We start from the raw sequence: 23,972 nt of genomic DNA, 5'->3' as shown, positions 1-23,972 counted from the left end.
CAAGCCAGTCTGGGGCAGTTGGATGGGAAAAGGTGAAGATAGTGCTAGAGTGTGGCTCTGACCATCCTGTCTGTGTCCTGGGGCCACAGAACACCTCTCTTTGTATTTACAAAGCAGCCTGAACAGAAGCAAGAGGAATAATGGCAGGTAAACAACCAAGAAAACTCTTTGAAGACAACATTCAGCCCTGCTCTGTGGTCTGTTGTAGGAGCCAGTCTGAGCTCCTGCTTCATGCCATAGGGCCCGTCTGTGAGCTACACTCTGAAACGAATACCAGCAGTTACCAATTCTGACATCCGTTTTGTCCTTGGCCTTGAGCTTCAGAGAGCTGATATTTTCCATGACACCTGGGTTAAAATAATAAGCAAAGGTGTTGAGCAGATAAGTCACAACACACACACACACGCATATGCAATTAACATACGAAATAATAGGGGCGCCTGGGAGGCTCAGTCGGTTAAGCGTCCGACTTCTGCTCAGGTCATGATCTCGCGGTTCATGAGTTCGAGCCCCGCGTCAGGCTCTGTGCTGATGGCTCAGAGCCTGGAACCTGTTTCAGATTCTGTGTCTCCCTCTCTCTCTGACCCTCCCCCGTTCATGCTCTGTCTCTCTCTGCCTCAAAAAATAAATAAATGTTAAAAAAATTTTTTTAAAAACATACAAAATAATAACTTCTCCAGTAATCAGACCTTTTTTAACGAATCCCTCCCTCTCTTTTTTTTGCTTATCAGGTATCAGTTTAGCAAAGATTATTAAGAACAATAATAATTCATGTTGGCAAAGACATGGGCAAATTTTCCTTCACAGAGAATCTGCTGGTTGGAGAAAATTTTGATATCACCTTTCTCCTGAGCAATTTTGTGATAAGTCACTGAATGATAAGTCATTTCATAAGTCACTGAAACATGTCTGTCCTTTGTCTCATCAATCCCACTTCAAGCAAATTTATCCTAAGGAATTAATCGTAGAGGTACACAACGCTAAGTTTAAACTATGTGCATTTCAACACTTTGCTTGTGAAAAATTAAAAACAACTCCTGTATCCAACAGTAAGGGAGTAGGTACATATATTATGGAACCGAGATAGGATGATAAGAAAATATCGATGTAGCACAGCATTCTTAATATAATGCTAAGTGAGAATTGTTAGCTGCAAGACAGTATTTGTTGCATAAAGGCATTGTTACAAAACGCATATGCGTGTAAGTGTCGCGTTGACCAAGCCGGACTCCTGGGACATCAGAGAGCGTCTCTGGTTTTGCCTGTAATTGCCACTGGGCAAAACATGACCGGTCCCATGACTTTTCTGCTCGCCGTTAGGTAATAAAAGTCCTTGGTCACTTGAAGCCACAAAACAGTCTCAGGTCAATGTGGTGATTAGACCGGCTGGTGCCTGACTAATGCCGATCTCATTCCCGGCAGCAGCCATTCCCCTGGCACACTCACTGTGCGCATCAGGGAGAAGCCCAGAACGGCGACAGGGATGTGATCTTCCCTTTCCCCCAAAGCCTCCACCTCCCCCTGCCCTGAAGGGAGGAGGTGGGGGTGGGTGGGTGGGCAGAGAGGTACAGGCTTGGGTAGGGGTGTGGGGGTGACTGAGATGGCTGTAGGATGGCGCCCACACTCTCTGGGTGGACAGATGTTTACATTTGCCTCTTGCGAGCTCACGTGGGGTTTTTAGGCTCCGTTCTCCTGCAGCTTTTGATGAAAGGGTCTGGTGTCCCTAGGAGCCCAGTGGTCCGCCCACAGCCTCTTTCCACCAAGGTCTTTTTACCTCTTGAGCTGGCTCTGGTGGAAATGAACTAAGAGAACCCCACACCTCCCCGGCCTCTTCGGGGGTTCGTGTCTCGTCCGTGGGAAACACACAGAGCGTTTCTGCCCGAGAAACCCTGGAAGTGAGGACTGCTTGCCAGCTGGGCAACCTCCCTTCAGTCTCCCTTTACTCTGAGCCGGCTGGCACCAGCTTCTGGAACTTCGTCTTCTTGCCCTGGAGTCAGACACCAGGCAGCCTTTCCCCTAAACTGTCGGCAACATAGATGAAAAGCCCAGCGGTGCTGTTAAAGCCCCCCTCTCTAAAGAAAATCTGCTCGCGGCTCCTCAGTCTCCACTCTTCTGACCCAGTGGGGGTAGGGGACTTGTAATCTTAACAAGAAGGCTTTGGACTTGTTTTTGGTAAGGACGCTTAACATGAGCTCTACCCTCTTAAGGGTTATCAGCGCGTAATACAGTGTTTTTATCTTTTGGCCCCAGTGTTACTCAGCAGATCTCTAGAACTTACTCGTTTATGCAGAACTGAAATTTTATACTTGATTAGTGGTTCCCCATCGCCCTCCCCCTCACTACCACCGTGCTATCCTTTGCTTCTATTAGTTTAACTATATTAGAAACCTCATATAAGTGGCATCACTCAGTGTTGGTCCTTATGTGTCTGGTTAACTTCACTCAGCATAACGTCCTCAAGGCTCATCCATGTTGTCACATTTGCAGAATTTCCTTCTTTTTATTTAAAAAAAAATTTTTTTTTAACGTTTATTTATTTTTGAGACAGAGAGAGACAGAGCATGAACAGGGGAGGGGCAGAGAGAGAGGGAGACACAGAATCCGAAACAGGCTCCAGGCTCTGAGCTGTCAGCACAGAGCCCGACGCGGGGCTCGAACTCACGGACCGTGAGATCATGACCTGAGCCGAAGTCGGACGCCCAACCGACCAAGCCACCCAGGCGCCCCGAATTTCCTTCTTTTTAAAGGCTGAGAACGTTCTGTTCTATGTTTCTATCACATTTATTTTTTTGTTTCTATCCCATTTAAAAAGTCCACTTGTTGACGGAATTTAATTCTTTCTACAGCTTTTCACCATTGTGAATAATATTGCTATGAACATGGGAGGTGCAGATATCTCTGGAGCTAATGTTTTCATTTCCTTCAGATGTATTCCCAGAAGTGGAATTGCTGGACCATATTCTATTTTTTCATTTTTTGAGGAACCTCCGTACCGTTTTCCAAGGTGGCTGCACCAGTTTGCATTCCCATCAGCAGTGTACTAAAGGGTTCCAATGCCTCCCTCCCTGCGAACATTTTCTTTGTTTTGTTTTGTTTTGTTTTTAAAATAACCATTCTGACAAGTTGTGAGGTGGTATCTCACTGTGGTTTTGATTTGTATTTCCCTGATGAGTGGTGTTGACCATCTTTTCATGTGTCTGTCGGCCATCTGGATGTCTTCTTTGGAGAAGTGTCTATTCAAGTTCCTAGCCCATTTTTATTTTATTTTATTTTATTTTATTTTATTTTATTTTATTTTATTTTTATTTTATTTTATTTTATTATTTTATTATTTTAAAAAAAATTTTTTTAATGTTTATTTATTTTTGAGACAGAGAGAGACAGAGCATGAATGGGGGAGGGGCAGAGAGAGAGGGAGACACAGAATCGGAAGCAGGCTCCACGCTCTGAGCCATCAGCCCAGAGCCTGACGCGAGGCTCGAACTCGCGAACCGTGAGATCGTGACCTGAGCTGAAGTCAGACGCTCAACCGACTGAGCCACCCAGGTGCCCCTTATTATTTTATTTTATTTTATTTTATTTTATTTTATTTTATTTTATTTCATTAATGTTTGTTTATTTATTTTGGCGGGGGAGAGAGGCAGAGAGAGAGGGAGACAGAGAATCCCAAGCAGGCTCTGTGTTGTCAGTGCACAGCCTGACATGGGGCTCGATCCTACGACCGTGAGATCGCGACCTGAGCCGAAATCAAGAGTTGGACGCTTAACCAGCAGAGCCACCCAGGTGCCCCCTAGCCCATTTTTAAGTCAGGTTATTAGTTTTTTTTGCTATTAAATTGTAAGAGTTTCTTAGATATTTTGGAAATTAACCCTTTATCAGAGATGTTATTTGGCACATGTCTTCTCCCATCCCATAGGTTACCTTTTCACTCTGGTGATTCTTTCTTTTGCCAAGCTGAAGCTAATTTTTAGTTTGATGTAGTCCCACTCATCTATTTTTGCCTGCCTTTGGTGTCATATCCATGAAATCACAGCACACTTTCTAATTCCAAAATACACTACAAAGCTACAGTAATTAAAGCAGTATGGTACTGGCATAAAGATAGATCTTTAGATAGGTCAATGGGACACAGTCAAGAGCCCAGAAATAAATTCATGCAAGTATGTCAACTGATCTTTATGCCAAGAATACACAGTGGAGAAAGTACAGTCTCTTCAACAAATGGTTCAGGGGAAACTGGGTACCCCCACACAGAAGAATGAAACTGGACCCTTGTCTTACACCACACACAAAAATCAACCCCAAATGGGTTAAAGACTTACACATAAGACTGGAAACTGTAAAGCCACAGTAAAACATAGGGCAAAGGCTTTGGCTGTTTGGTTTTTGTTTTCATTTTTCGGTTTAATAAATCCGACCAAGCAAGTTCTCCTGACTGGTCTTCTCACAATTCACCTGGATGTGTGGAATCTCTTGCTTTCACGCCCCAGCTAAAACCGAGACAGGCTGGCTCCCACTGTAACATCCTAGTATGCCTGCTTTAAAATGCTGGGTGAGGGGCGCCTGGGTGGCTCAGTCGGTTAAGCGGCCGACTTCGGCTCAGGTCATGATCTCGCGGTCTGTGAGTTTGAGCCCCGCGTCGGGCTCTGTGCTGACAGCTCACAGCCTGGAGCCTGTTTCACATTCTGTGTCTCCCTCTCTCTGACCCTCCCCTGTTCATGCTTTGTCTCTCCCTGTCTCAAAAATAAATAAAACGTTAAAAAAAAATTAAAAAAAAAATGCTGGGTGAACATTTGCACACACAGCAGTGTCTCTGGTTGTGGGTATGATGAGTGACTTTTTTTTTTCCTTTAAGCTTTTGCAAGTCTCCTGTATCGAGTGTAATTTTACTTTTGTCATTAGAAAAAAAAAAGAGGGGGCGCGTGGGTGGCTCAGTCGGTTGGGCGTCCGACTTTGGCTCAGGTCATGATCTCACAGTTCGTGGGTTCCAGCCCTGCATCAGACTCTGTGCTGACTGCTTGCTCAGAGCCTGGAGCCTGCTTCAGATTCTGTGTCTCCTCTCTCTGCCCCTTTCCTGCTCATGCTTTGTCTCACTCTGTTTCTTAAAAATAAATAAAGGTAAAAAAAAATGTAAAAAAAAAAAAGAGAGAGAAAGTAAAAACTGTAGAATGGCAAATCAAAGTCCGTTTTGTTGACACTTAGGATCTCCTGTCCCAACACTGAAGAATTCCCTTTGAGCAGATTCCCATTGGTTGATTATGGCGGCTGCTTTCGTTATGCTCTTGAAGGTGATAAGGGTCAGGCGCTGGTTTACCTAGCGCTGGGCACTTCACTGGAAGTCTGGGGCGGGGCCAGTAAGGAGACGCAAGGAACAGCGTCACCTTGCACAGCCAGTCTTTAGGAACTGGAACACTGATCGGAACCAAACAGTGGAGGGTAATCAATCGGTCGGTGGCTCCCTGACGCTGCTCTCCTTGTCCCTGTTTACTCCCAATGTCATCTCTTGTTGCCACTTCCCTCTCGGCCCCATGGCTTCAGTCTGTTCAAGACTCGCAGACGCTATGTCACTTCAGTTTGTCTCACTTGCCATCACGGTTGCAAGACACGTGAAGAGGAAGAACATGACTCAGTTGTTAATCACTGACCGAAATAGAGCACATCGGCCCAGCAGCATTCTTTGTCTTGTTTAGCTTTTAGGTCAAGCGAATTCCTGGTTCAGTTGATGAGGACCAGGAATGTGGAAAATCGTGGATCCCATGACCCAAAACACAACTACCCATGACCCCTTGTGTGTGAGTGGGACAGGCCCCCAACACTTCACGACCGCCCATGTGCTAGGAAAGTGGCCCGTGTCTCTCCGATACCACCATGCTTAATTCATTACTGTTGAGTCCTATTTGGGGATATTGGTGATGAGAATAGAGCGGCTGGAATGATTCCAAGCAAAGCAAAACAAAACAAAACAATGAGGGAATCAGACATCTAATTTTCTTCTTCTATGCCATGCATTATTTTATCCTATTGAAAGAAAACAACGATTTTTGCAAACGAGGCCTAAGTGATTCAAAGCTAAATAGATGATGACTTTTAAAATCTATGGTCATTGTTCATAAAGAATAGTCCACTCCTACGTACATATGCCAGGTAAACAGTTCTTTTTATTTCCCCCTTTCTTCTGTAAAATACACCTAGCATGACTGCCTCATTACATTTTGACACTTCATTTCTGAGAAATGGGTGGGTTGTTGACAGGTTGCGTACAATTCTGTATCTCTTCTTGACGCACTGAGACGTACTCCCTTCAAGTACACACTAGCCGCCAATGTTACATTATCATTTTTGTTGTGTCGTAAAGCTTTGTTTAGGCCTTTTCTCCAAAGACCCATTGAGACCTATGATAAAGCATTGAAGACATTATGAAGAATAATTTGGTTGATTATTGAGAAAGAAGAATTTATTTTTTTTAAATTTTTTAATGTTTATTTCTTTTTGAGAGAGAGAAAGAGACAGAGGGCAAGTGGGGGAGGGGCAGGGAGAGAGGGAGACACAGAATCCGAAGCAGTCTCCAGGCTCCGAGCTGTCAGCCCAGAGCCCGCCGCGGGGCTCGCACTCATGAACCCATGAGGTCATGACCTGAGTGAAGGCGGACGCTTAACCGACTGAGCCACCCTGGCGCCCCTTCCCAAGAAAGATGAATTTAAATACTAGAATCTGAAAGTTAAAATGGTAGCAAATAACACATAACAACAATGTTACCAGTAAAATGTCTTTCATAGGAATGTTAAGTTTCCATCAACAAGTTACCTAATTTGGAGTAGACATGTGCATTTGTACTGGCCTGTCATACTTCATTTCACCCCGGCTACTGATTTTGTTACAGAATCATTCTAGGAGTACTTCTTTGGAGTGTGTTTGGATAGATAAATGTAACTACATTTAAAAGCAAAACCTAATAGGCTCTTCTGGATAAACAATACCATATGAAACATTATGTGTGTTGGATATAACTGATCAGCAGAGTAATAATTCTAATGAGAACATTTAGTTCAGGGATTCAGGGGGAAATGTTCAAAGTAAAGCCTTGGCCATGTGATTCTGTAGTGATTTCTGAAGATGTGGAGTGTTGATTTGTCAGGTTGATAGATGGAGAAAAACAGTTTAAACCAAACCCATCATGAGACAGGTTTGCTAAAGTGAACTTGGAAAAGGCAGAAACCATTTGGATAAGGGTTACTTCAAGGATTAACTCTTTTTGAAAATGTGTTACAAACTGTGATTCAAACCAACGAGCCTTCACTGATGTCCGCATCAAACTTGCTTTGACCCTGTCATTGAATTCTGCAGTGGGTAATGCTTTGCAAGTCACGGACTTCCTGAACCTCCATTATCCCAGATGGGGACCCAGGGACACTACTCTTCATGGTGGTGGCATTTGGGAAACGTCAGGACATTTTCTCCATTCTGTGTCCTGAAAGCAAAGACTGAATAGCTGTTTGTAATGTCTCTTTCTTTTTTCGTTCTGGCTTGCATAACTGGTCAGGGCGTGGGTAGGGGTAGGGAGAGAGGGAATGTCATATTTCAGCATTAAGTTTCTTAAAGGTACTTCCGGAATGTTGGGCTTGAGTTGCTTTTCTGACATCGCTAAGTTTGCAAGGTACCAAGTGAATTAAATTGAATACGATCTATGTGGGTATTAATTACAGTGCAGGCAATGTAGTCTTGTGACCTTTCCGCCTCGATCTGGAATAAAGCTACCTGGGCATCACTTTCTTTCAACCTTGTGGAATTGCCGAGGCTCCCCTGACACCGTTCCTCTTCCTGTAGTTTTTTTCCTGGCAGGATGTGTTCTAAGAATTAGCATTAAATTGCCTGAATAGGAGAGAAAAAGCAGGCTCTGCGTTCTTATGCATGAAAATGAAGGAGGGACGCACGGATACGCACAAGTATAGTTCTGTCTTGTTACCTGATTACATCACTAGCGGTACAGAGGGTGTGGCCAAAACTTAGGATGCAGTCGTCTTTGGAAAGAAGCCATGAATAATGTAATATGCAAGCAGATCCAAGCTGTTGAGATCATATACTCTTTCTGTGGATCAGAACTTACTGGCTCTCACCTGCCTTGCAGTTGTGCTGGGAAGAGCCCCCACAAGAGGCACTTAAGCCCGTTTTTGCAGCTCTGAGCAACTTCCCTACCCTGTAGAATCCTAACCCGCAACTGGAATTAGCCTTTGCCTTACAAGTTTCTCTGGAAAGATGTCTGAACATCTTTATATACGTGGAGGCGGGGGTGGGGGGGGCACCTCTGTGGCTCAGTCGGTTGAGCGTCCGACTTCCGCTCAAGTCATGATCTCCCTACTCGTGAGTTTGAGCCCCACGTCGGGCTCTGTGCTGACAGCTCAGAGCCTGGAGCTCAGATTCTGTCTCTGCCTGTCTGCCCCTCCCCTACGTGCTCGCACGCGCTCTCTCCCTCTCTCAAATATAAAATAAAAAATTTTTTAAAAAGAAGTGTAGGTGGGAATCAAAGGCAAAAAACTCTCATCTTTAACTCACTTGTATTCATTTGTTGGGTTACCCAACATTTAGTCACTGCTTGCTGTGTGTTCAGAAAGTCTGGTGCTGTGGTTAGGGAGCTGACACCCCAGTGCCATGAAGACAGGCCAAGAGGTGAATAGTTGAGGACCTGAGAAAAAAATGTGTACTCACTCTGGAAATAACTCAACACACGCTACCATGCTGAGTCGTTGGGGTCTGAAGCTAGGTCAGAGTGCTCTTTGACTTCCCATGGGATAACCACAGGCATGTTTGGTTTTGGGTTTCATGGTTTCCATTTTTTTTGTTATTGTAATAGCACCTACCTCCCTGAGCGCCTGTGGTGATTACACGAGATGATGCGTGTGCAAGGGCCCAGCACAGTGACTGTCGCACACGAGCTTACCATTTAATCCAGCTCCACTTCCCGCCCCTGGGAGGACGCGCGATGGGCACGGTTCCCATAATGCTCAGCAGCATCACGAAGGTACTAGAGGTAACCCAAAATGTTACCTTCACCTTCCATAGAGGTATTGTCAGTTTGAATCTGGAATCGTAAAATCTCTTCTAGTTTGTATTCATCACATGCTGGATCCAGAGAGAGGCAGCAGAAAGAAAGAATGGGGGGGGGGGGAGTGTAAGGACATGGACACATGAGAACCATGTAACAGTTGGGACTTTTCAGGCCAAAACACGGCAGCCCCGGGGGCCACGGAGCTGGAATCTATGCGATCTCAGACCTGAATACAGATTTGTTTACCGTGTTCTTAAATATGAGGCTGTCCTCCCTTGAAACATTAGCAAAGACATGCTTAGAATCATAAGAAGTGGGAAGGTACCCCTGGGAGCTTCTAATTCAAACCCCTTATTTTATAGATGAACAAATGCAGGTGCGGAGAGAAGAGTTTCCCAAATTCATATCCATTTGTTCACCAAGGGCTTACGGAGTCCCTACTCTATGTCAGACATCACTCCGGAAGACAGCAACAGGCAAGGTCCTTGCTCTCATGGAGTTTACTTTAGTGGAGCACAGAGGAGATGACTGACAGAAAAGCAAATGAATGAGGGTGTTTTCATAAGAAGATTAATGAGACAAAGAAAAGTAGGCCAAGTCACTTGATAGAAAGTATGGTTGGGGGAAGGGACTATTTCTGTTGGAGGGTCACAGAAGGCCTCTCTCCGACTGTGACATTTTGGCTAACGCCTAAAAGATACAAATGAATGGCCAAGCGATAAAGTAGGGAAGAACGCTGCAGGTGGAGGGACCAGCAAGTTCAAAGCCCATCGGGGGCCAGAGTGGCTTTCGAAAGGAACAGAAGGAAGGCCAGCTGCTGACTGGAGCCGGGAGACGCGTGATGAAAGTGGGAGAAAAGGCAGAGGTCTGGACCGTGGAGTTTGGGATTCTAAGGATGGTGGGAAGCTCCTGGAGAGATTTAAGCAGGGCATAGTGACATGATATAGCGTACATTTTAAAAATGGCGGCTGGGTGGAGCCCGAATGATAGAGGAACCAGAGTATGAAGCAGGGAGACCAGGAGGGAGTTCCTGCACTCACCCAGGTGACAGACAGCGGTGGTTTGGGCCAAGGAAGTGGCCGTGGAAATACCACCACTTGCTAGCTACAAACTCCAGGAAAGCTAGGGGCTGTCTCTTTCGTGTACTAGTTAATCCCAACCTTCTTAGAACACTGCCTGGCACGTAGTATGTGCTCAAAAAAAAGCCAAAAACAAACAAAAAACCCAAGCTGAATCGCATGTGTGACTACTGGCTTTCTAAAGTTAGACTGGAATCCAGGATGAGATAAATACAAGTGTAAACTATTCTCAGCTCAAGGGCTGGGTGGCTCAGCCATTGAAGCACATGACTTCTGCTCAGGTCATGATCTCACGATTCTTGAGTTGGAGCTGTCAGCACAGAGCCCGCTTTGGATTCTGTCCACCCCTCCCTCTCTGCCCCTCCCTTGTTGGTTCTCTCTCTCTCTCAAAATAAATGAATAAACTTAAAAAAAAAAAACGACTATTTTCAGTTCAAAGATGCTTACCTTAGGAGAGTTTAGAAAAGTAAGCCTTTTTATATGTTTTACTAAAAATGTGCAACAGTCTTAGCAATTGTGTGCCCGTGTTAGTGGGCATTCAGTGTGGTGTGAGGGCCGGTCTAGTAACCGGCAGGGAGCTGACCCAGCATGCTCCCCCTGTCTGAAATCTGCACTGCAAATTAGTTTTCTAGCAGTCACACTGTTGACTTACGTCCAGTCTGGAGGTCTGGGAGGAGGAGGTGGCCCACCCTTAAACAGTTGATGCTTTTGAGTTTCTTTATAGGGAAAGGAAAAGCCAAGGGTGATTCTCTTTTCTGCCGTCCGGCTGTTTTGCTGGGGAAGGTGATAGACGTTTCCAGCCTCACTCCTCATCCACCAACACATTTCACAACATCACACTCACTCAGCCCTTCATTTTGCCAGGCATGGGTGTATGTATGGGCCTTCCATGCATTAATTCGCTCAATCCTCACCCAAACCCCATGAGATATTATGACTCCTACCCCCGCTTCATAGATGAGAAAACTGAGGCACAGAGTGGTTAAAATCACACAGTTCATGAAGATCAGGGATGGCGTTCAAACCAGGCAGTCTGACTTTAACGTAGCCGGTCAGTATTTTAATGTCTTCATTGGAAGAATGGAATAATAATATTTACCGACCACCATTCTTGCTAAAATTAAATGAACTAATACGTGTAATTACGCCTGGCCTAGAGTACGCACCGTGGAAATGTTAGCTAAGACTAACTTTCCTGTATCATTATTATAGAAAAATTACTTTTACATCCATAATTTTTTTTTTAAACGTTTATTTATTTTTGGGACAGAGAGACACAGAGCATGAACGGGGGAGGGGCAGAGAGAGAGGGAGACACAGAATCGGAAACAGGCTCCAGGCTCCGAGCCATCAGCCCAGAGCCCGACGCGGGGCTCGAACTCACAGACCGCGAGATCGTGACCTGAGCTGAAGTCGGACGCTCAACCGACTGAGCCACCCAGGCGCCCCTACATCCATAATTTTAACTGGCACCCAGGATCCCATCTCTCACTTACGTCAAATGTTGATTGAGTTGCTTCGCCACCAGGGCACAAGTTTGTAGAACTCATTCATTACCCCAGAGGTTCGGCAAATACGTATTGATCAACCGTTAAGTCAGGGACCGTGCTAGGCCCTGGGGATGCCGAGACAATGAGACACGGTACCCGTCCTCAAGAAGCTGACAGCCTAGTGGGCGGCCAGGCAGGTGTAATGACAAGTGATCCAGCATAATTTGCAAAATCAGAGGTGACACGGCGGGCTTTCGCAGGTGGCTTGGGTCAAAGGAATGAATGGAATGGATTGAAAAGAGGTAAGATGAACCTAGGAAGACAGAAAAGCCGTGATGGCTGGCTGCCTGAGGATTTGGCACTCAGTCTGATTCAGAGCGGACAGCCAGCCTTCCTTCAGCACCTGCTTTAGGACGACTGATCAGTAAGACGTCACTCACTGTGATGTGACCCGGTGTGGGAATTACACATCTTGGTGTTACCTAGACTACTTATTTTCTTCCTTGCGTTGTGACTTCATCTCGTGTGGGAATAAACATCCGGGAAGGCTCTAATGGCCTGTTTAAGAAATATGGAAAAGGTCGCCTTTTAGTCCAGATTGGGTGATCTCAATCACAGCCATTCAAGGAACCTAAAAGGGCTTCATTATCTAGCTTGGCTTGAACGCTGGTGCCATTATTTTGCGGCCACTCTTTGGGTTCTAAAGGTTCGTGTTTTTGTTCTTATTGTCGCTACGGTTCATCCCTTCTCTTTGAGAGTTCCCTTCCTCCAGACTTCCCTCTGCGGTTTAACTTTGCTGTCAGCACAAGAACACATTTTTCAAGACACCTGCTTGCTTGCTCTCCTCCCTGCCTCTCCGTGAGTCATGGTTGTGGACGGAAGCGAACAACAGGCTGTGATGTCAGGGACAAAGGCTCTCAGAAAACAATCTTCCGAAGAGCCAGAGAGAGAGATTGGAGGCCAGGCCCCGGGCTGTGAAGCTGCTGGTGCAGCCGTGAACAAAGGCTTTTACTTTCTTTCCTCCGCCTCATCCTGGCTGAGAACTCATAATGTTTGTTTTAACACTTTCCCTAGCAGATGAGCGATAAGAAACCTGTACCTGGAAGTGCACCTTTCAGGAGCAGAACAACAAAGGGGCTCACTTTCCTGAAATGCGTTTCCTTGGGGTTTCAGGGTTTGGAAAAGGTCCTTAGTTGGACAGCCTGGTCCAGACGCCATTATAACATTCACCCGACGTCCTAGCTCTGACTCAGGAAACAGCTCCCGCCCCGTGTCTTTGTTTGTGATTTTCTATGTGTTGTGGTTGCTGGGCAATATGAAACCAAAAAAAAATAATAATAATAATTGAATTTCTGCGTGGGAGGAAAAGTTTAATGCTGCTTTGATCAACGATTCAAGCGACAAATCCACTTGTACAGGATTCAGTTGCACAGTTTTTTCTGGGGTTCACTGATGTTGAAGCCTGCGAGCCCAGGAGAGGGTGTGGGATTTGGGAAATACTTTGGCAAGAGGTCCATGAAGCCGAGAGGGGAGGGTTGATAGAGATCAGTCTGCTAGGCTGCCTGGAAGGCAGAACAACGTGTAACAAGGTGGTTCGTGAACAGGAAGGCCAGCTGTAGGTGTCCAGGAGCCGAGGACATAAGAAAAGTGGAGAAAAAGTGAGAGTGAGGAGATGAAAAGGGGGAATGAGAATAGCACAAAGAGGAAGGGATACCCTCAGCAGGAGCAGCTCCTAAGGGAGCAGTGTTGAGAAATGTTTGAGATCTTTCTGCCAAGAAAACGGAAGGTATAATTGGTGCTTTCTGGCGCAGGGGAATTGTCTGCTCCCAACGTTTGCCCACCTGTACGCTCCTCGGTCATATTTGGGTTATCGTTACTACCCTTTTCATTGGCGAAAGTCACTCTGAGCTAACGGATAGCAGTTGCGTGCTTATCAGGTCATGAGTTCTCATCCCAGGGCAGTGCTCCAGCCTGCGGGCTCAGTGAAGTCTCCGGAAGCGAGGACATCAAGTCCAAACGCAGCATTGTGAGGATTTAGCAATAATCGCTGCAAAATCCTGTGAGTGGGAGCCCCACAGCACCTGCTGTGATTAATTTTTATAACTTCACCCGGAGACCGAGAGATTGGTGAGGTTGTTTGGTTTTTGTTTTTGTTTTTGTTTTTGTATGAGATTTTGTTTTAGGACCCTTTTCAGACTTACGATATTTCTTAATGATTTAATTCTGATGTAGGAATAATGGGTCTTTTCATTTCGCTGCACATTTAATTTTATTTAATCTTTTAATTTTTTTAATGTTTATTTTTGAAGAAGAGAGAGAGAGAGAGAGACAGTGTGAGTGGGGGAGGGGCAGAAGAGAAGGAAACAAAGACTCTGAAGCAGGCTCCTGGCTCTGAGCTGTCAGCACAGAGCCTGACGCGGGGCTCGAACTCATGAGCTGTGAGATCATGACCTGAGCCGACATCAGACGTTCAAGCGACTGAGCCACCCGGGCACCCCTTCACCGTACATTGGAAACCAGAAGATATCTTCAAGATAATCTCATCTGTGTTTATGTTTTTAAGTTGTGCATAACAAACCATCCCGAGGCTTCAAGGTGCAGAAGGACTTCTGTTTATCAGCTCACAATTCTGTGGGATGGCCCTGTGGGCTGCACTCAGTCGGGTGGCTCTCCTGGTCTCGCCTGGACTCTCCCACCGGGCTCAGCTACCTCTGGATGGGCTAAGGTGGCTTCTTCACTCACAGGTCTGGCAGGTGGCCATGCCGGTCCGCTCATGTTCTCATTCTCCCAGAGGCCAGCCCGGGCTTCCTTTTGCACCAGAATCAAGATTCTGAGAGGCAGAGAGAAGGCAGAGGCTGTGAGGCTTCCTGAGGCCTGGGCTCAGAAGTCCGACCATACCTCTTAATTACTTTCAGTTGATCTAAGCCCAAGGCCAGCCTAGATCCAAGGGACAGGAGTGACAAAGTCACATGGCAAAGAAAGAAGTTTGGGGAAGCGAGGAGTTGTGCAGACCTGTTTTGTAACAGTCTGCCTCATCATCCAACCTCCTTTCACAAATGAGGGAAATAAAGCCAGGAAAGTTAAATATTTGGCCAAGATCACCCAGCTCGAACCTGACCCTGGTCCAGCGCTCTTTGAACTCTCTGAGCAGACAAGGAGTGCGGGGCCAAGGATGGAACATAAAGAGATAGCTGTCATTCACTTGCTATGTGAGCACATGCTAAATGTTAGTAGGAAGTGAGCCGCGAAGATGAGTACAAAAGTCTGCTCAGGGTAAAGATGAGCAAAGAAAAAATGAGTTGGAAAGGTCAGCAGGGGCACAGTGGGAGAAGGGAGACGAGATTCATGACGTCAGGAGGAACCTCAGGGGACAGACGCGTTCTGCGGGTGCTCGAATGGCATCACAGCAGCACGGGGACGACGAAGATTTGTGAGGATGAGGAAGGAACATTGTGAGTTGGAGCAGAGGGCTGGGATTGTGGCTCAGCAAGAAAAAACCTGATTTAGTGGAGTCAAGTTCATCAGCCTGGGGGTAGAACAGATTATAAGTGTAGGCACCCGTCCTTCCTGATATGTTGAGTCAGGCCGGACTGACGAAGCCAGCAAGGTGTGTGTAATTTATCTGTGTGCCCGTCGTCTGGAAGCCTCAAGGGTCTGCTCGTTGGCGTAGATTGCATGGCCTGCCCCACATGGCTGCCTGAGTATGTGACAAGCCCGCATAGAGGAGGAAGAGCAGGGGCAGCCTGCCTGGCTATGAACTTGGTTGAATTCCATCTGCAAGTGAATGTTCTCTCTCCCGGACTGAGGCCAGCTGAGACTTAAAATACTGCCTTTTAAGGCTGACATGTCTTCAGGTTAAGGTTATTTGTTTTTTCTGCTGGTGTTGAGCTTTGATATATTTTTTTTAAGTAAATAGATCAGTCTAAACCACTGCTTTTACCATTGTGTTCTTTGTGATAGAAGCAGCTCAGTCAGCCATTATAAAGGTACTGACTATACTTTATAGGACGTAGGACTCTTTGGTGTAAAACATTAAGGAGTTGAGTTATAGGTACCTAGAGAGTTTAGACTTGTATGTCATTCACAGCTTCCCTTCCTGGGTTTTCTTCACTTCAAAGGCCAGGACTATTTATGTTTTACTTCCTTTAATAATCGGTAAATGCAATGCCTTTGTTTTTTTTTTTTTTTTTAACTCCCTGACCCTTGAGTTTTCTGGCTCTTGGCTGTACGTATTTACCCACTTTCCTGACAGCTTTGGAATATCTCTGCTTTAAAAGCCACTGCATTTCTTTTTTTTTTTTTTAAGTTTATTTAAAAAAATTTTTTTTAACATTTATTCATTCTTGAGAGACAGAGAGACAGAGCATGAGTGTGGGAGGCGCAGAGTGAGAGAGGGAGACACAGAATGTGAAGCAGGCTCCAGGCTCTGAGCAGTCAGCACAGAGCCTGACGCGGGGCTCGAACTCATGGACCACGAGATCATGACCTGAGCCGAAGTCGGACGCTTAACTGACTGAGCCACCCAGGCTCCCCTTATTTATTTATTTTAAAGTAATTTCTACACCCAAGGTGGGGCTCGAACTCACAACCCCGAGATCAAGAGTTGCACGCTCTAGTGAGTGAGCCAGCCAGGTGCCCCAGAAGCCACTGAGTGTCTTTGAAATCATGCCCTTTTATGTATCTACATGTACTACTGTCTGCATTTCATTTCTCATTGCCTACAGGAGACAAATATTAGCATAAGCACATCCACAGATTATGTTTTTCCTTCCCTAACCTAATCAGAATGAAAGTCAGAAACCTGGGGGGAATAATTAGAGTAAATAAGAAAAGTAACGAGTCTGTGTTTTATTAAACGTGCCTCATTCCGGTGAAAAACCCTGAGGCATTGTCATAAATTCATAAAATGTACAATTGCCAAAACACAAAATGTCATTAGTAAGCAGACATGTGGGAATGTAATCAAACCTCCCTACTCATCAAAGAAATGTAGCATTTTTTTTTTTTTTTAAGCAAAGGAAACAAAATTCCTTAAAAATACCTGGAGCACCCAGGTGGCTCAATTGGTTAAGCATTCGACTCTTGATCTTGGCTCAGGTCATAATGTCACCATTCGTGAGTTTGAGCCCCGAGTAGGGCTGTCAGCATGGAGCCTACCTGGGATTCTCTCTCTCTCTCTCTCTCTCTCTCTCTCTCTCTCTCTCTCTCTCTCTCCCTTAGCTCTCTGCCCCTCCTCCGCTCACGTGTGCTCTGTCTCTCTCTTTCCTTCTCTCTCAAAATAAATACACGTTTTAAAAAGAAAGAAAAATAGTGGCCCGCAATTACAAGCATGGTACCTTGAAAGTATTAAATTCAGAACATAAAAATACTCAAAATAATAGCATGTAGTATTCTCTAGGTATCCAGTTACCATCTTGTACATCACTGGTGTGAATAATACGCTGCAGCCCTTGTGAGAAGCATTTTGGGAGGGTGTATAAAGAATAAAAAAAATGTGATTGACTCTTGGACGCGATAATTCAATGTCTGTTAAAGGCACTGCAAAAATTGAAAATTCACAATGGTGTTCCCCACAGCGGTATTTGTAAGGGAAAATCGTCATGTTCTTCACCAGAGGAATAGTAAATAAATTCTAGAAATCATGCTAGCTTGAATATTATGCAAATATTTAATGATTGCTCCAAAGAGGAGTAATGGTAAAGGTGTTCAATATATAATGTTGTTTTTTTGAAGATTACGTATGCCCCATCTCTGTGAATGGCATCATCTGTGCACCGGTGTGAATCAGAAATTGAGGCATCTTCCTTGACATGTCTCTGACTCCTAGCTCTCCAGAGTTACTTCATCACTCGGTGGGCACCTGGAGGCAAATTTTACCCACAAAGTAGCTCTGAACACGTTGTACTTTCCTTCCGCTTCACCACCATCATCCTGGTCTAAGAAAACACCTCTCTCTCCTGGACCCTGCAAGTACCCTGACTCCTCTCCTCTTCTCCACTGGAATCTTCTCCCCACCTATAGCTGGGATGTTTTTTCTTTAGTTATTTTTCTTTAATTATTTCTATTAGTTATTTTTCTTTAATTATTTCTTTAATTATTTTAAACAAATTAATTTTCTTTAATTATTGAGGTATACTTGATGTATAGCATTATATTACTTTCAGGTGTGCAACATAATGATTTTCATATTTGTAGACACTGCAGAATGATCACCTCAGTAACATCTATCGCCACACATAGCTACAACTTGTTTTCTTGTGCTGATGACTTTTAAGATCTACTCTCTTGGCAACTTTCAAATAGGTACTACTCTGTTATTGACTACGGTTGTTGTGCTGTACATGACGTCCCCAGGATTTATTTATTCTGGAACTAGAACTTGGTTTTGACTCCCTTCACCCATTTCTCCACACACACACCCCCCCATCCTCACCTCTGGCAGCCACCAATCTGTTCTCTGTGTCTATGAGCTTGGTTTGTTGTTGTTGTTTAAATCCCACATGTAAGTGAGATCGTCTGGTATCTGTTTTTCTCTGACTTATTTCAGTTAGCATAACGCCCTCAGGTTCTATTCACGTTGTGGCAAATGGCAAGACTTCATTCTTTTTTATGGCTGAACGGTATTCCGTTGTGTGTGTATAATTGTGTATGTATTGTATTGTACATACATATTATACATATATAGTTTCATATTACATATAAAATTGTGTTTGTGTCATATTTTGTTTTTGCATACAATTACAATTCCAGAGGCGCATGTACTTTTTGAGTTAGTGTTTTCATTTTCTTTGGATAAATATGCAGAAGTGGAATTGTGGGTCATATGTGGTAGTTCTCTTTTTAATTTTTTGAGGAACCTCCATACTGTTTTCCACAGCAGCCGCACAAATTACATTCCCACCACCAGTGCGTGGTATCCCCTTTTTCCACATCCTCACCAACACTTGTTATTTCTTGTCTTTTTGGTACTAGCCATTCTGCCTGGTGTGAGGCGAGAACTCATTGTGGTTTTGATTTGCATTTCCCAAGTGATTAGTAATGTTGAGCATCTTTTCATGTGCCCTCAGGCCGTCTGTATGCCTTCTTTGGAAAGATGTCTATTCAGATCCTCTGTCCATTTTTTAATCAGATCGTGTGGTCTTTTTGCTACCGACTTATATGTGTTCTTTATGTATTTTGGTAATGAACCCCTTATCAGATATATGATTTGCAAACAGTTTCTCCCTTCCCATAGGTTGCCTTTTCATTTTGCTGATGATTTCCTTTGTTGTGCAGAAGCTTTTTAGCTCAGGGTGATCTTTGGAAAATGCGAACCTCGTGTGCCATGCCACTGCCAAGTCAGTAATGCATTCTTGCTGCTGCAGGACTAAATGCCAGACTGCTCACCCCATGCTCACACTGCATGATCTAGCAGCCGCCTCTCGGCTCTGCCCTACGGCTAGTAGGTCCGTCGTCTCCACGTCCACGCTGCAGCCAGGCTGGCCTCATTTCAGCTCCTTGCTTCTTTCCTTGGGGGCACTTGGTCTATGGCTGCGCCTCCTCTGCCTGGAAAGTTCTGTGCCAGAACCACCTGCCCACTACCCCTTCATCCTTCAACCTTCAGGCCATGTGTCATCTTCACAGGAGAATCTTTGCTCCCACCTCAGACGAGGCTCCTTGTTTCATGTTCTCCTAGAACCTGTTTACTTTTCTACTGTCTGCCCCCAAAGGGTGTAAATTCCATGAGGGAGAGGACTTGACTTGTTTACTGCTCTTTACCCAGAGTTTCAAACGTGTGTTGAATGAATAAATCATACTCACCACTCTTTGTCACTTTACATCTCTGTTGTTATCGGGCTCAAGTCTGCCTCTTATTGGATGGAGAGTTCCATGGGGTAGGAACCGTGTCTGCTCTCTTCAGCATCGTATCCCTGCATTGTACCATAGGAGGCCTTCCACACATGAATATTCAGTAAATTTTGTCACAGCCATGTGAAAAATCACGCCCGATGGGTAATAGTGTTTGTGTTAGTTTTGTGAAAACAACTGATTTTTTTCCCCTCTGTCTGCAAGAAAAATTATAATGGAAAAAAACACAACAATATAAATAAAAATTCAGACAGAAAGAAAGAATAGATTCATATATTACATTTACTGAATACATATAATAAAAAAAGCTAAAGATAGAAACGATATCTTGGGGCGCCTGGGTGGCGCAGTCGGTTAAGCGTCCGACTTCAGCCAGGTCACGATCTCGCGGTCCGTGAGTTCGAGCCCCGCGTCGGGCTCTGGGCTGATGGCTCAGAGCCTGGAGCCTGTTTCCGATTCTGTGTCTCCCTCTCTCTCTGCCCCTCCCCCGTTCATGCTCTGTCTCTCTCTGTCCCAAAAATAAATAAACATTGAAAAAAAAAATTAAAAAAAAAAAAGAAACGATATCTGTAATTATTCTGCACTAAGAGATCAGATGTTTTGTTTTTTCCCCCACTATGTCCACATGGGTGCAGCATTTTACGTAGCTCATAGTCGACAAAACGTGTATTTTGTTTTTCTTGCTTCATTCTGTGTCACGTGCATTTCCCCAGGATTCTGCATTGCCTTTGCATACTTATTTTTAGAAACTGCATAAAGGGGGCGCCTGGACAGCTCAGTTGGTTGAGCGTCCAGCTTCGGCTCAGGTCACGATCTCACCGTTCACGAGTTCAAGCCCCGCATCCAGCTCTGCGCTGACAGCGGAGCGTGTTTGAGATTTCTCTCTCCCTTTCTCTCTGCCCGCCCCCCTCTCAGAATCAAATCAACGTTAAAAAAACAACAACAACAACCAGAAACTACAGAAAGTTCAGTTAAATTAATGTACAGGGAAGAATCAAATCAACGTTAAAAAAACAACAACAGCAACCAGAAACTACAGAAAGTTCAGTTAAATTAATGTACAGGGAAGGGGGCTATTTCTTCGAGACATAGTTCCTAGAGTAGAGTTCACACCGTATGAGCATTCCCGCAGAGATACGGATTGCGGACTTCATTGGCCAGAAGTTGAAGAAGAAACAGGCAGCGATGGATGTGAGTGCACGTGTAGAGTGAGAGCTTGAGGTGAAATTGAGCGAAGTGTGATTATGTTCACAGAGAGTCCCTATTGCATCAAGGCTCTAATAAGAACCAAGAGATACAGTCACGCTGATGGGAGAATCCCGAAGTCAGGTAGCTTGGCTGTCCTCTGACATGAGGTGGGTGTGTCGACGTCGGGGCTGGTGCTGCAGGTTGGGCTCTAGCGATGGGGGAGGACTGGGAGGAAGCGGAGGTGGTGAATAAACGCGGGGCACTGATAAATGAGGTATTGAGAAGTTGGAGACGGCCAGCACCCGGTAGGGACAGTCACTTGGGGTCTCTGAGTCTGTTGGGAAGGGACGTGGCAGGACAGGGGAGTGACGGCATTGGCACACGGAGGCCCCGAGCGGATGTTGTGGGCTGGACGTGACATTGCTGCCTGATGCTTTTCAAAATGCAAGTCTGGGCAGGATGGCCTTTGGCTTCCTTCTCGATTATTTTGTCAAACGACAGTATCGTAGCCCCAAGCAGGAGCGTGGGTTGCAGCCACCTCGGTTCAGCACCTTTAACCCCAGATTTGCCGCTCTGCGGCCGGCTTGCTCCCGTCTACTTAGTGACACCAGCTCCCCCGCACTTGTGTTCCACAGAGGACCTCGCATAAAGGGGCGGGTGATGCAGAGTCACATGCCATCCTTCCCCTGACGGCAGAACTGCCCAAGCTCGGACCCCACCCACGAGCCCGACGTGTTCAGCAGCGCCACACCAGCCTGTCACATCATGGGCTCCAGTCTCCCCTTGCTGCTGTTTGCCTCTGTCCAGGGCACGCACGCTCGCTCTCGCTCTCTCTCTCGCCCTCTGGATTAACTACCTTTCATTTCCAAACAGTTCTAGCGTTTTCCCGAAATGGAGCGAAACCGTCTGCTTTGAAAAAAAAAAAAATCACCACCAGTGATTCAGTTAAGGACTTAGAGCAGCATTTTCATTGGAAACAGGACTGAGCACGAGAGGGCAGGGAGGAGAAGGAAGGCATGGTGGGATTTGGGGCCTGGCGTGGGGCCGACACACTTGTGCTCTGGGCGCCTTCCCTTCCCATCTCACATCCCAGTGCCCTTGCAGATTTGGCATTACCTGTGGGCTCCTCCATGCGCTTTTGTGGTTTGGGGTGTAAAGAATTTCGCTACTTTTTAAAGAAATTTCTTAAATGGCTTTATTTTTGAGAGAGAGAGAGAGAGAGAGAGTGAGAGAGACAGAGCGTGAGCGGGAGAGGGGCAGAGAGAGAGGGAGACACAGAATCGGAAGCAGGCTTCAGGCTCTGAGCTGTCAGCACAGAGCCCGACACAGGGCTCGAACCCACGAACCGTGAGATTATGACCTGAGCTGAAGTCGGACGCTTCAACCGACTGAGCCACCCAGGTGCCCCAGAGAATTTTGTTATCTAAAACTAGATTCAACCATTTCTTCTCTGCATGTTAACTCTATCTTTGGCCACTGGATGGGCAAGTAAGGACCCTGTTATATTCAGTGTTGAATCCCCACTGTCCACACTGGGACTGGTACATGGACATTGCTCAATAAACACTGAATGAATGAATGAATGAATGAGTAATCAGAACTAGAATATTCTGGGTGGCTCAGTCAGTTAAGCATCGAACTTCGGCTCAAGTCATGATCTCACGGTTCATGAGTTCGAGCCCCGTGCTGGGCTCTGTGCTGACAGCTCACAGCCTGGAGTCTGCTTCAGATTCTGTGTCTCCCTCCCTCTCTGCTCCTCCCCTGCTCAAGCTCTGTATCTCTCTGTCTCTCAAAAGTAAGTAAACATTTACAAATATTTTTTTAAAAAAGAACTAGAATATTCTGGTTTTTCCATATCATTAAACTATCGATCATTGCTCATCCCAGGTTGTCATTACCAGCTTGATTGTTTTAATGACTAGCAAAACTTAGATTGTCATCGTATTTAGAAAAACACAGCCAAAAATGGACACAGTGGTAAAAAGGAAATTCTGACTAGAGCAGCTTTCCCCCCAGACTCCGTTTACACAGTTCTTCTACTAGGTCACGTTTGGCCTCCTGTCACATGAGTTTGCACTTGATGTGAAGAAATTTAAAGGGCACATTGGTATTTTTGTTTCATTTCAGCAAACTCCAGAAGACAAAGAGGGATATCAGATGGCTTCAAGGAGTGACTGGTGAATGGTTTGAAGAAATTCAAAGAAAGAAGTTTTGCAATGAAACAGATGTTAGCCAGATGTTGAAACAACCACTCACATACAGGCTAAGGAAAGGGATGGCAGAAAATGGTGAGGAAAAAACTTACACGTCTAAATTTTTTTTTTTCTTATAGCCTGGTATGATAGATAAGGACTCCAATGAACCAATCCATGTTTTGGGCTATTTTAAAATCATAAGGTACAAGAGTTTTATAACATAACATACAGTAAGAAGAGTGAACTGAGAATGTACTGTAATGTCCTAGGGGTGTGTTTTTAGAATGGGGCAAGATAGCATAGTGGTTAAGAACACACATGTTGAAGGGCACACATGTTGTCCAGCTCAGTCAGCTGGACATCTGACTTCGGCTCAGGTCATGTTCTCACGGTTTGTGGGTGTGAGCCCCAAGTTGGGCTCTCTGCTGACAGCTCAGAGCCTGGAGCCTGCTTCTGATTCTCTGTCTCCCTGTCTCTCTCTCTCTCTCTCTCTCTCTGTCCCTCCCCCACTTGCGCTCCCTCTCTCTCTTCCTCTCAAAATAAATAAACATTAAAAACAAAAGAACACACAAGTTGGTATCAAAGGAGACTTGGATTCAGATCTCCATTCTGTCTCTCTGTATTCTCTATTCTTTGAGAATCCATGTGACTGTTCACATGGATTACTTATTCTCTGTTACTAGTATTCTCTCTGTTACTTATTCTCTCTAAGCCTCAATTTTCTCATCTTTAAATGGGTGTGATGATACCTACCTCATAGGGCGGTTGTATACGTACAAAGTGCTGAGCTGGAACATGGTAAGCACTTCTGTGAATGGGGTGATGAGGCAGAAGAAGGAGGAGACAGAGGAGGGGAGGGGGGTGGAGAAGGGGCGATAGGAGAAGAGAGGGGGAAGGTGGTAAGAGAATTGCCACCTTTCTGGAACTTTGGTAAATTAAGCTCCATAGGTAAATGCCTTCCCGGAACATGGCAACTATGTGACTATTCACATGTCACTTACCTTCACCCATCACTTGTGTTTTTCTAATCTGTAGATGAGGATAATAAAACCTGCTTTCACAGGACTATTGTGAGAATAACAGAGTGCGTTGAAAATATCTTCCACTGATACGGTCACGTTGACTGCTT

General features: G+C 45.2%; 1 protein-coding gene across 2 annotated transcripts in view; it reads left to right on the top strand.

Annotated features, from left to right (window-relative positions):
• The window catches only part of EXPH5 (exophilin 5), a 79,222-nt gene that overhangs the window by 25,308 nt on the left and 29,942 nt on the right, over positions 1 to 23,972 (top strand). For both annotated transcript variants that reach the window (XM_030332545.1, XM_030332544.1), the window contains exon 2: positions 22,776 to 22,936. In XM_030332545.1, the coding sequence (XP_030188405.1) occupies positions 22,776 to 22,936 (161 nt within the window). The remainder of the gene's footprint in view (positions 1 to 22,775; positions 22,937 to 23,972) is intronic.

The sequence above is a fragment of the Lynx canadensis genome, chromosome D1, assembly GCF_007474595.2.
Source record: "Lynx canadensis isolate LIC74 chromosome D1, mLynCan4.pri.v2, whole genome shotgun sequence".
NCBI classification, from domain to species: domain Eukaryota; kingdom Metazoa; phylum Chordata; class Mammalia; order Carnivora; family Felidae; genus Lynx; species Lynx canadensis.
Note: the sequence above shows the minus strand (reverse complement) of the source record. Positions and strands in the feature narration are given on the sequence as shown.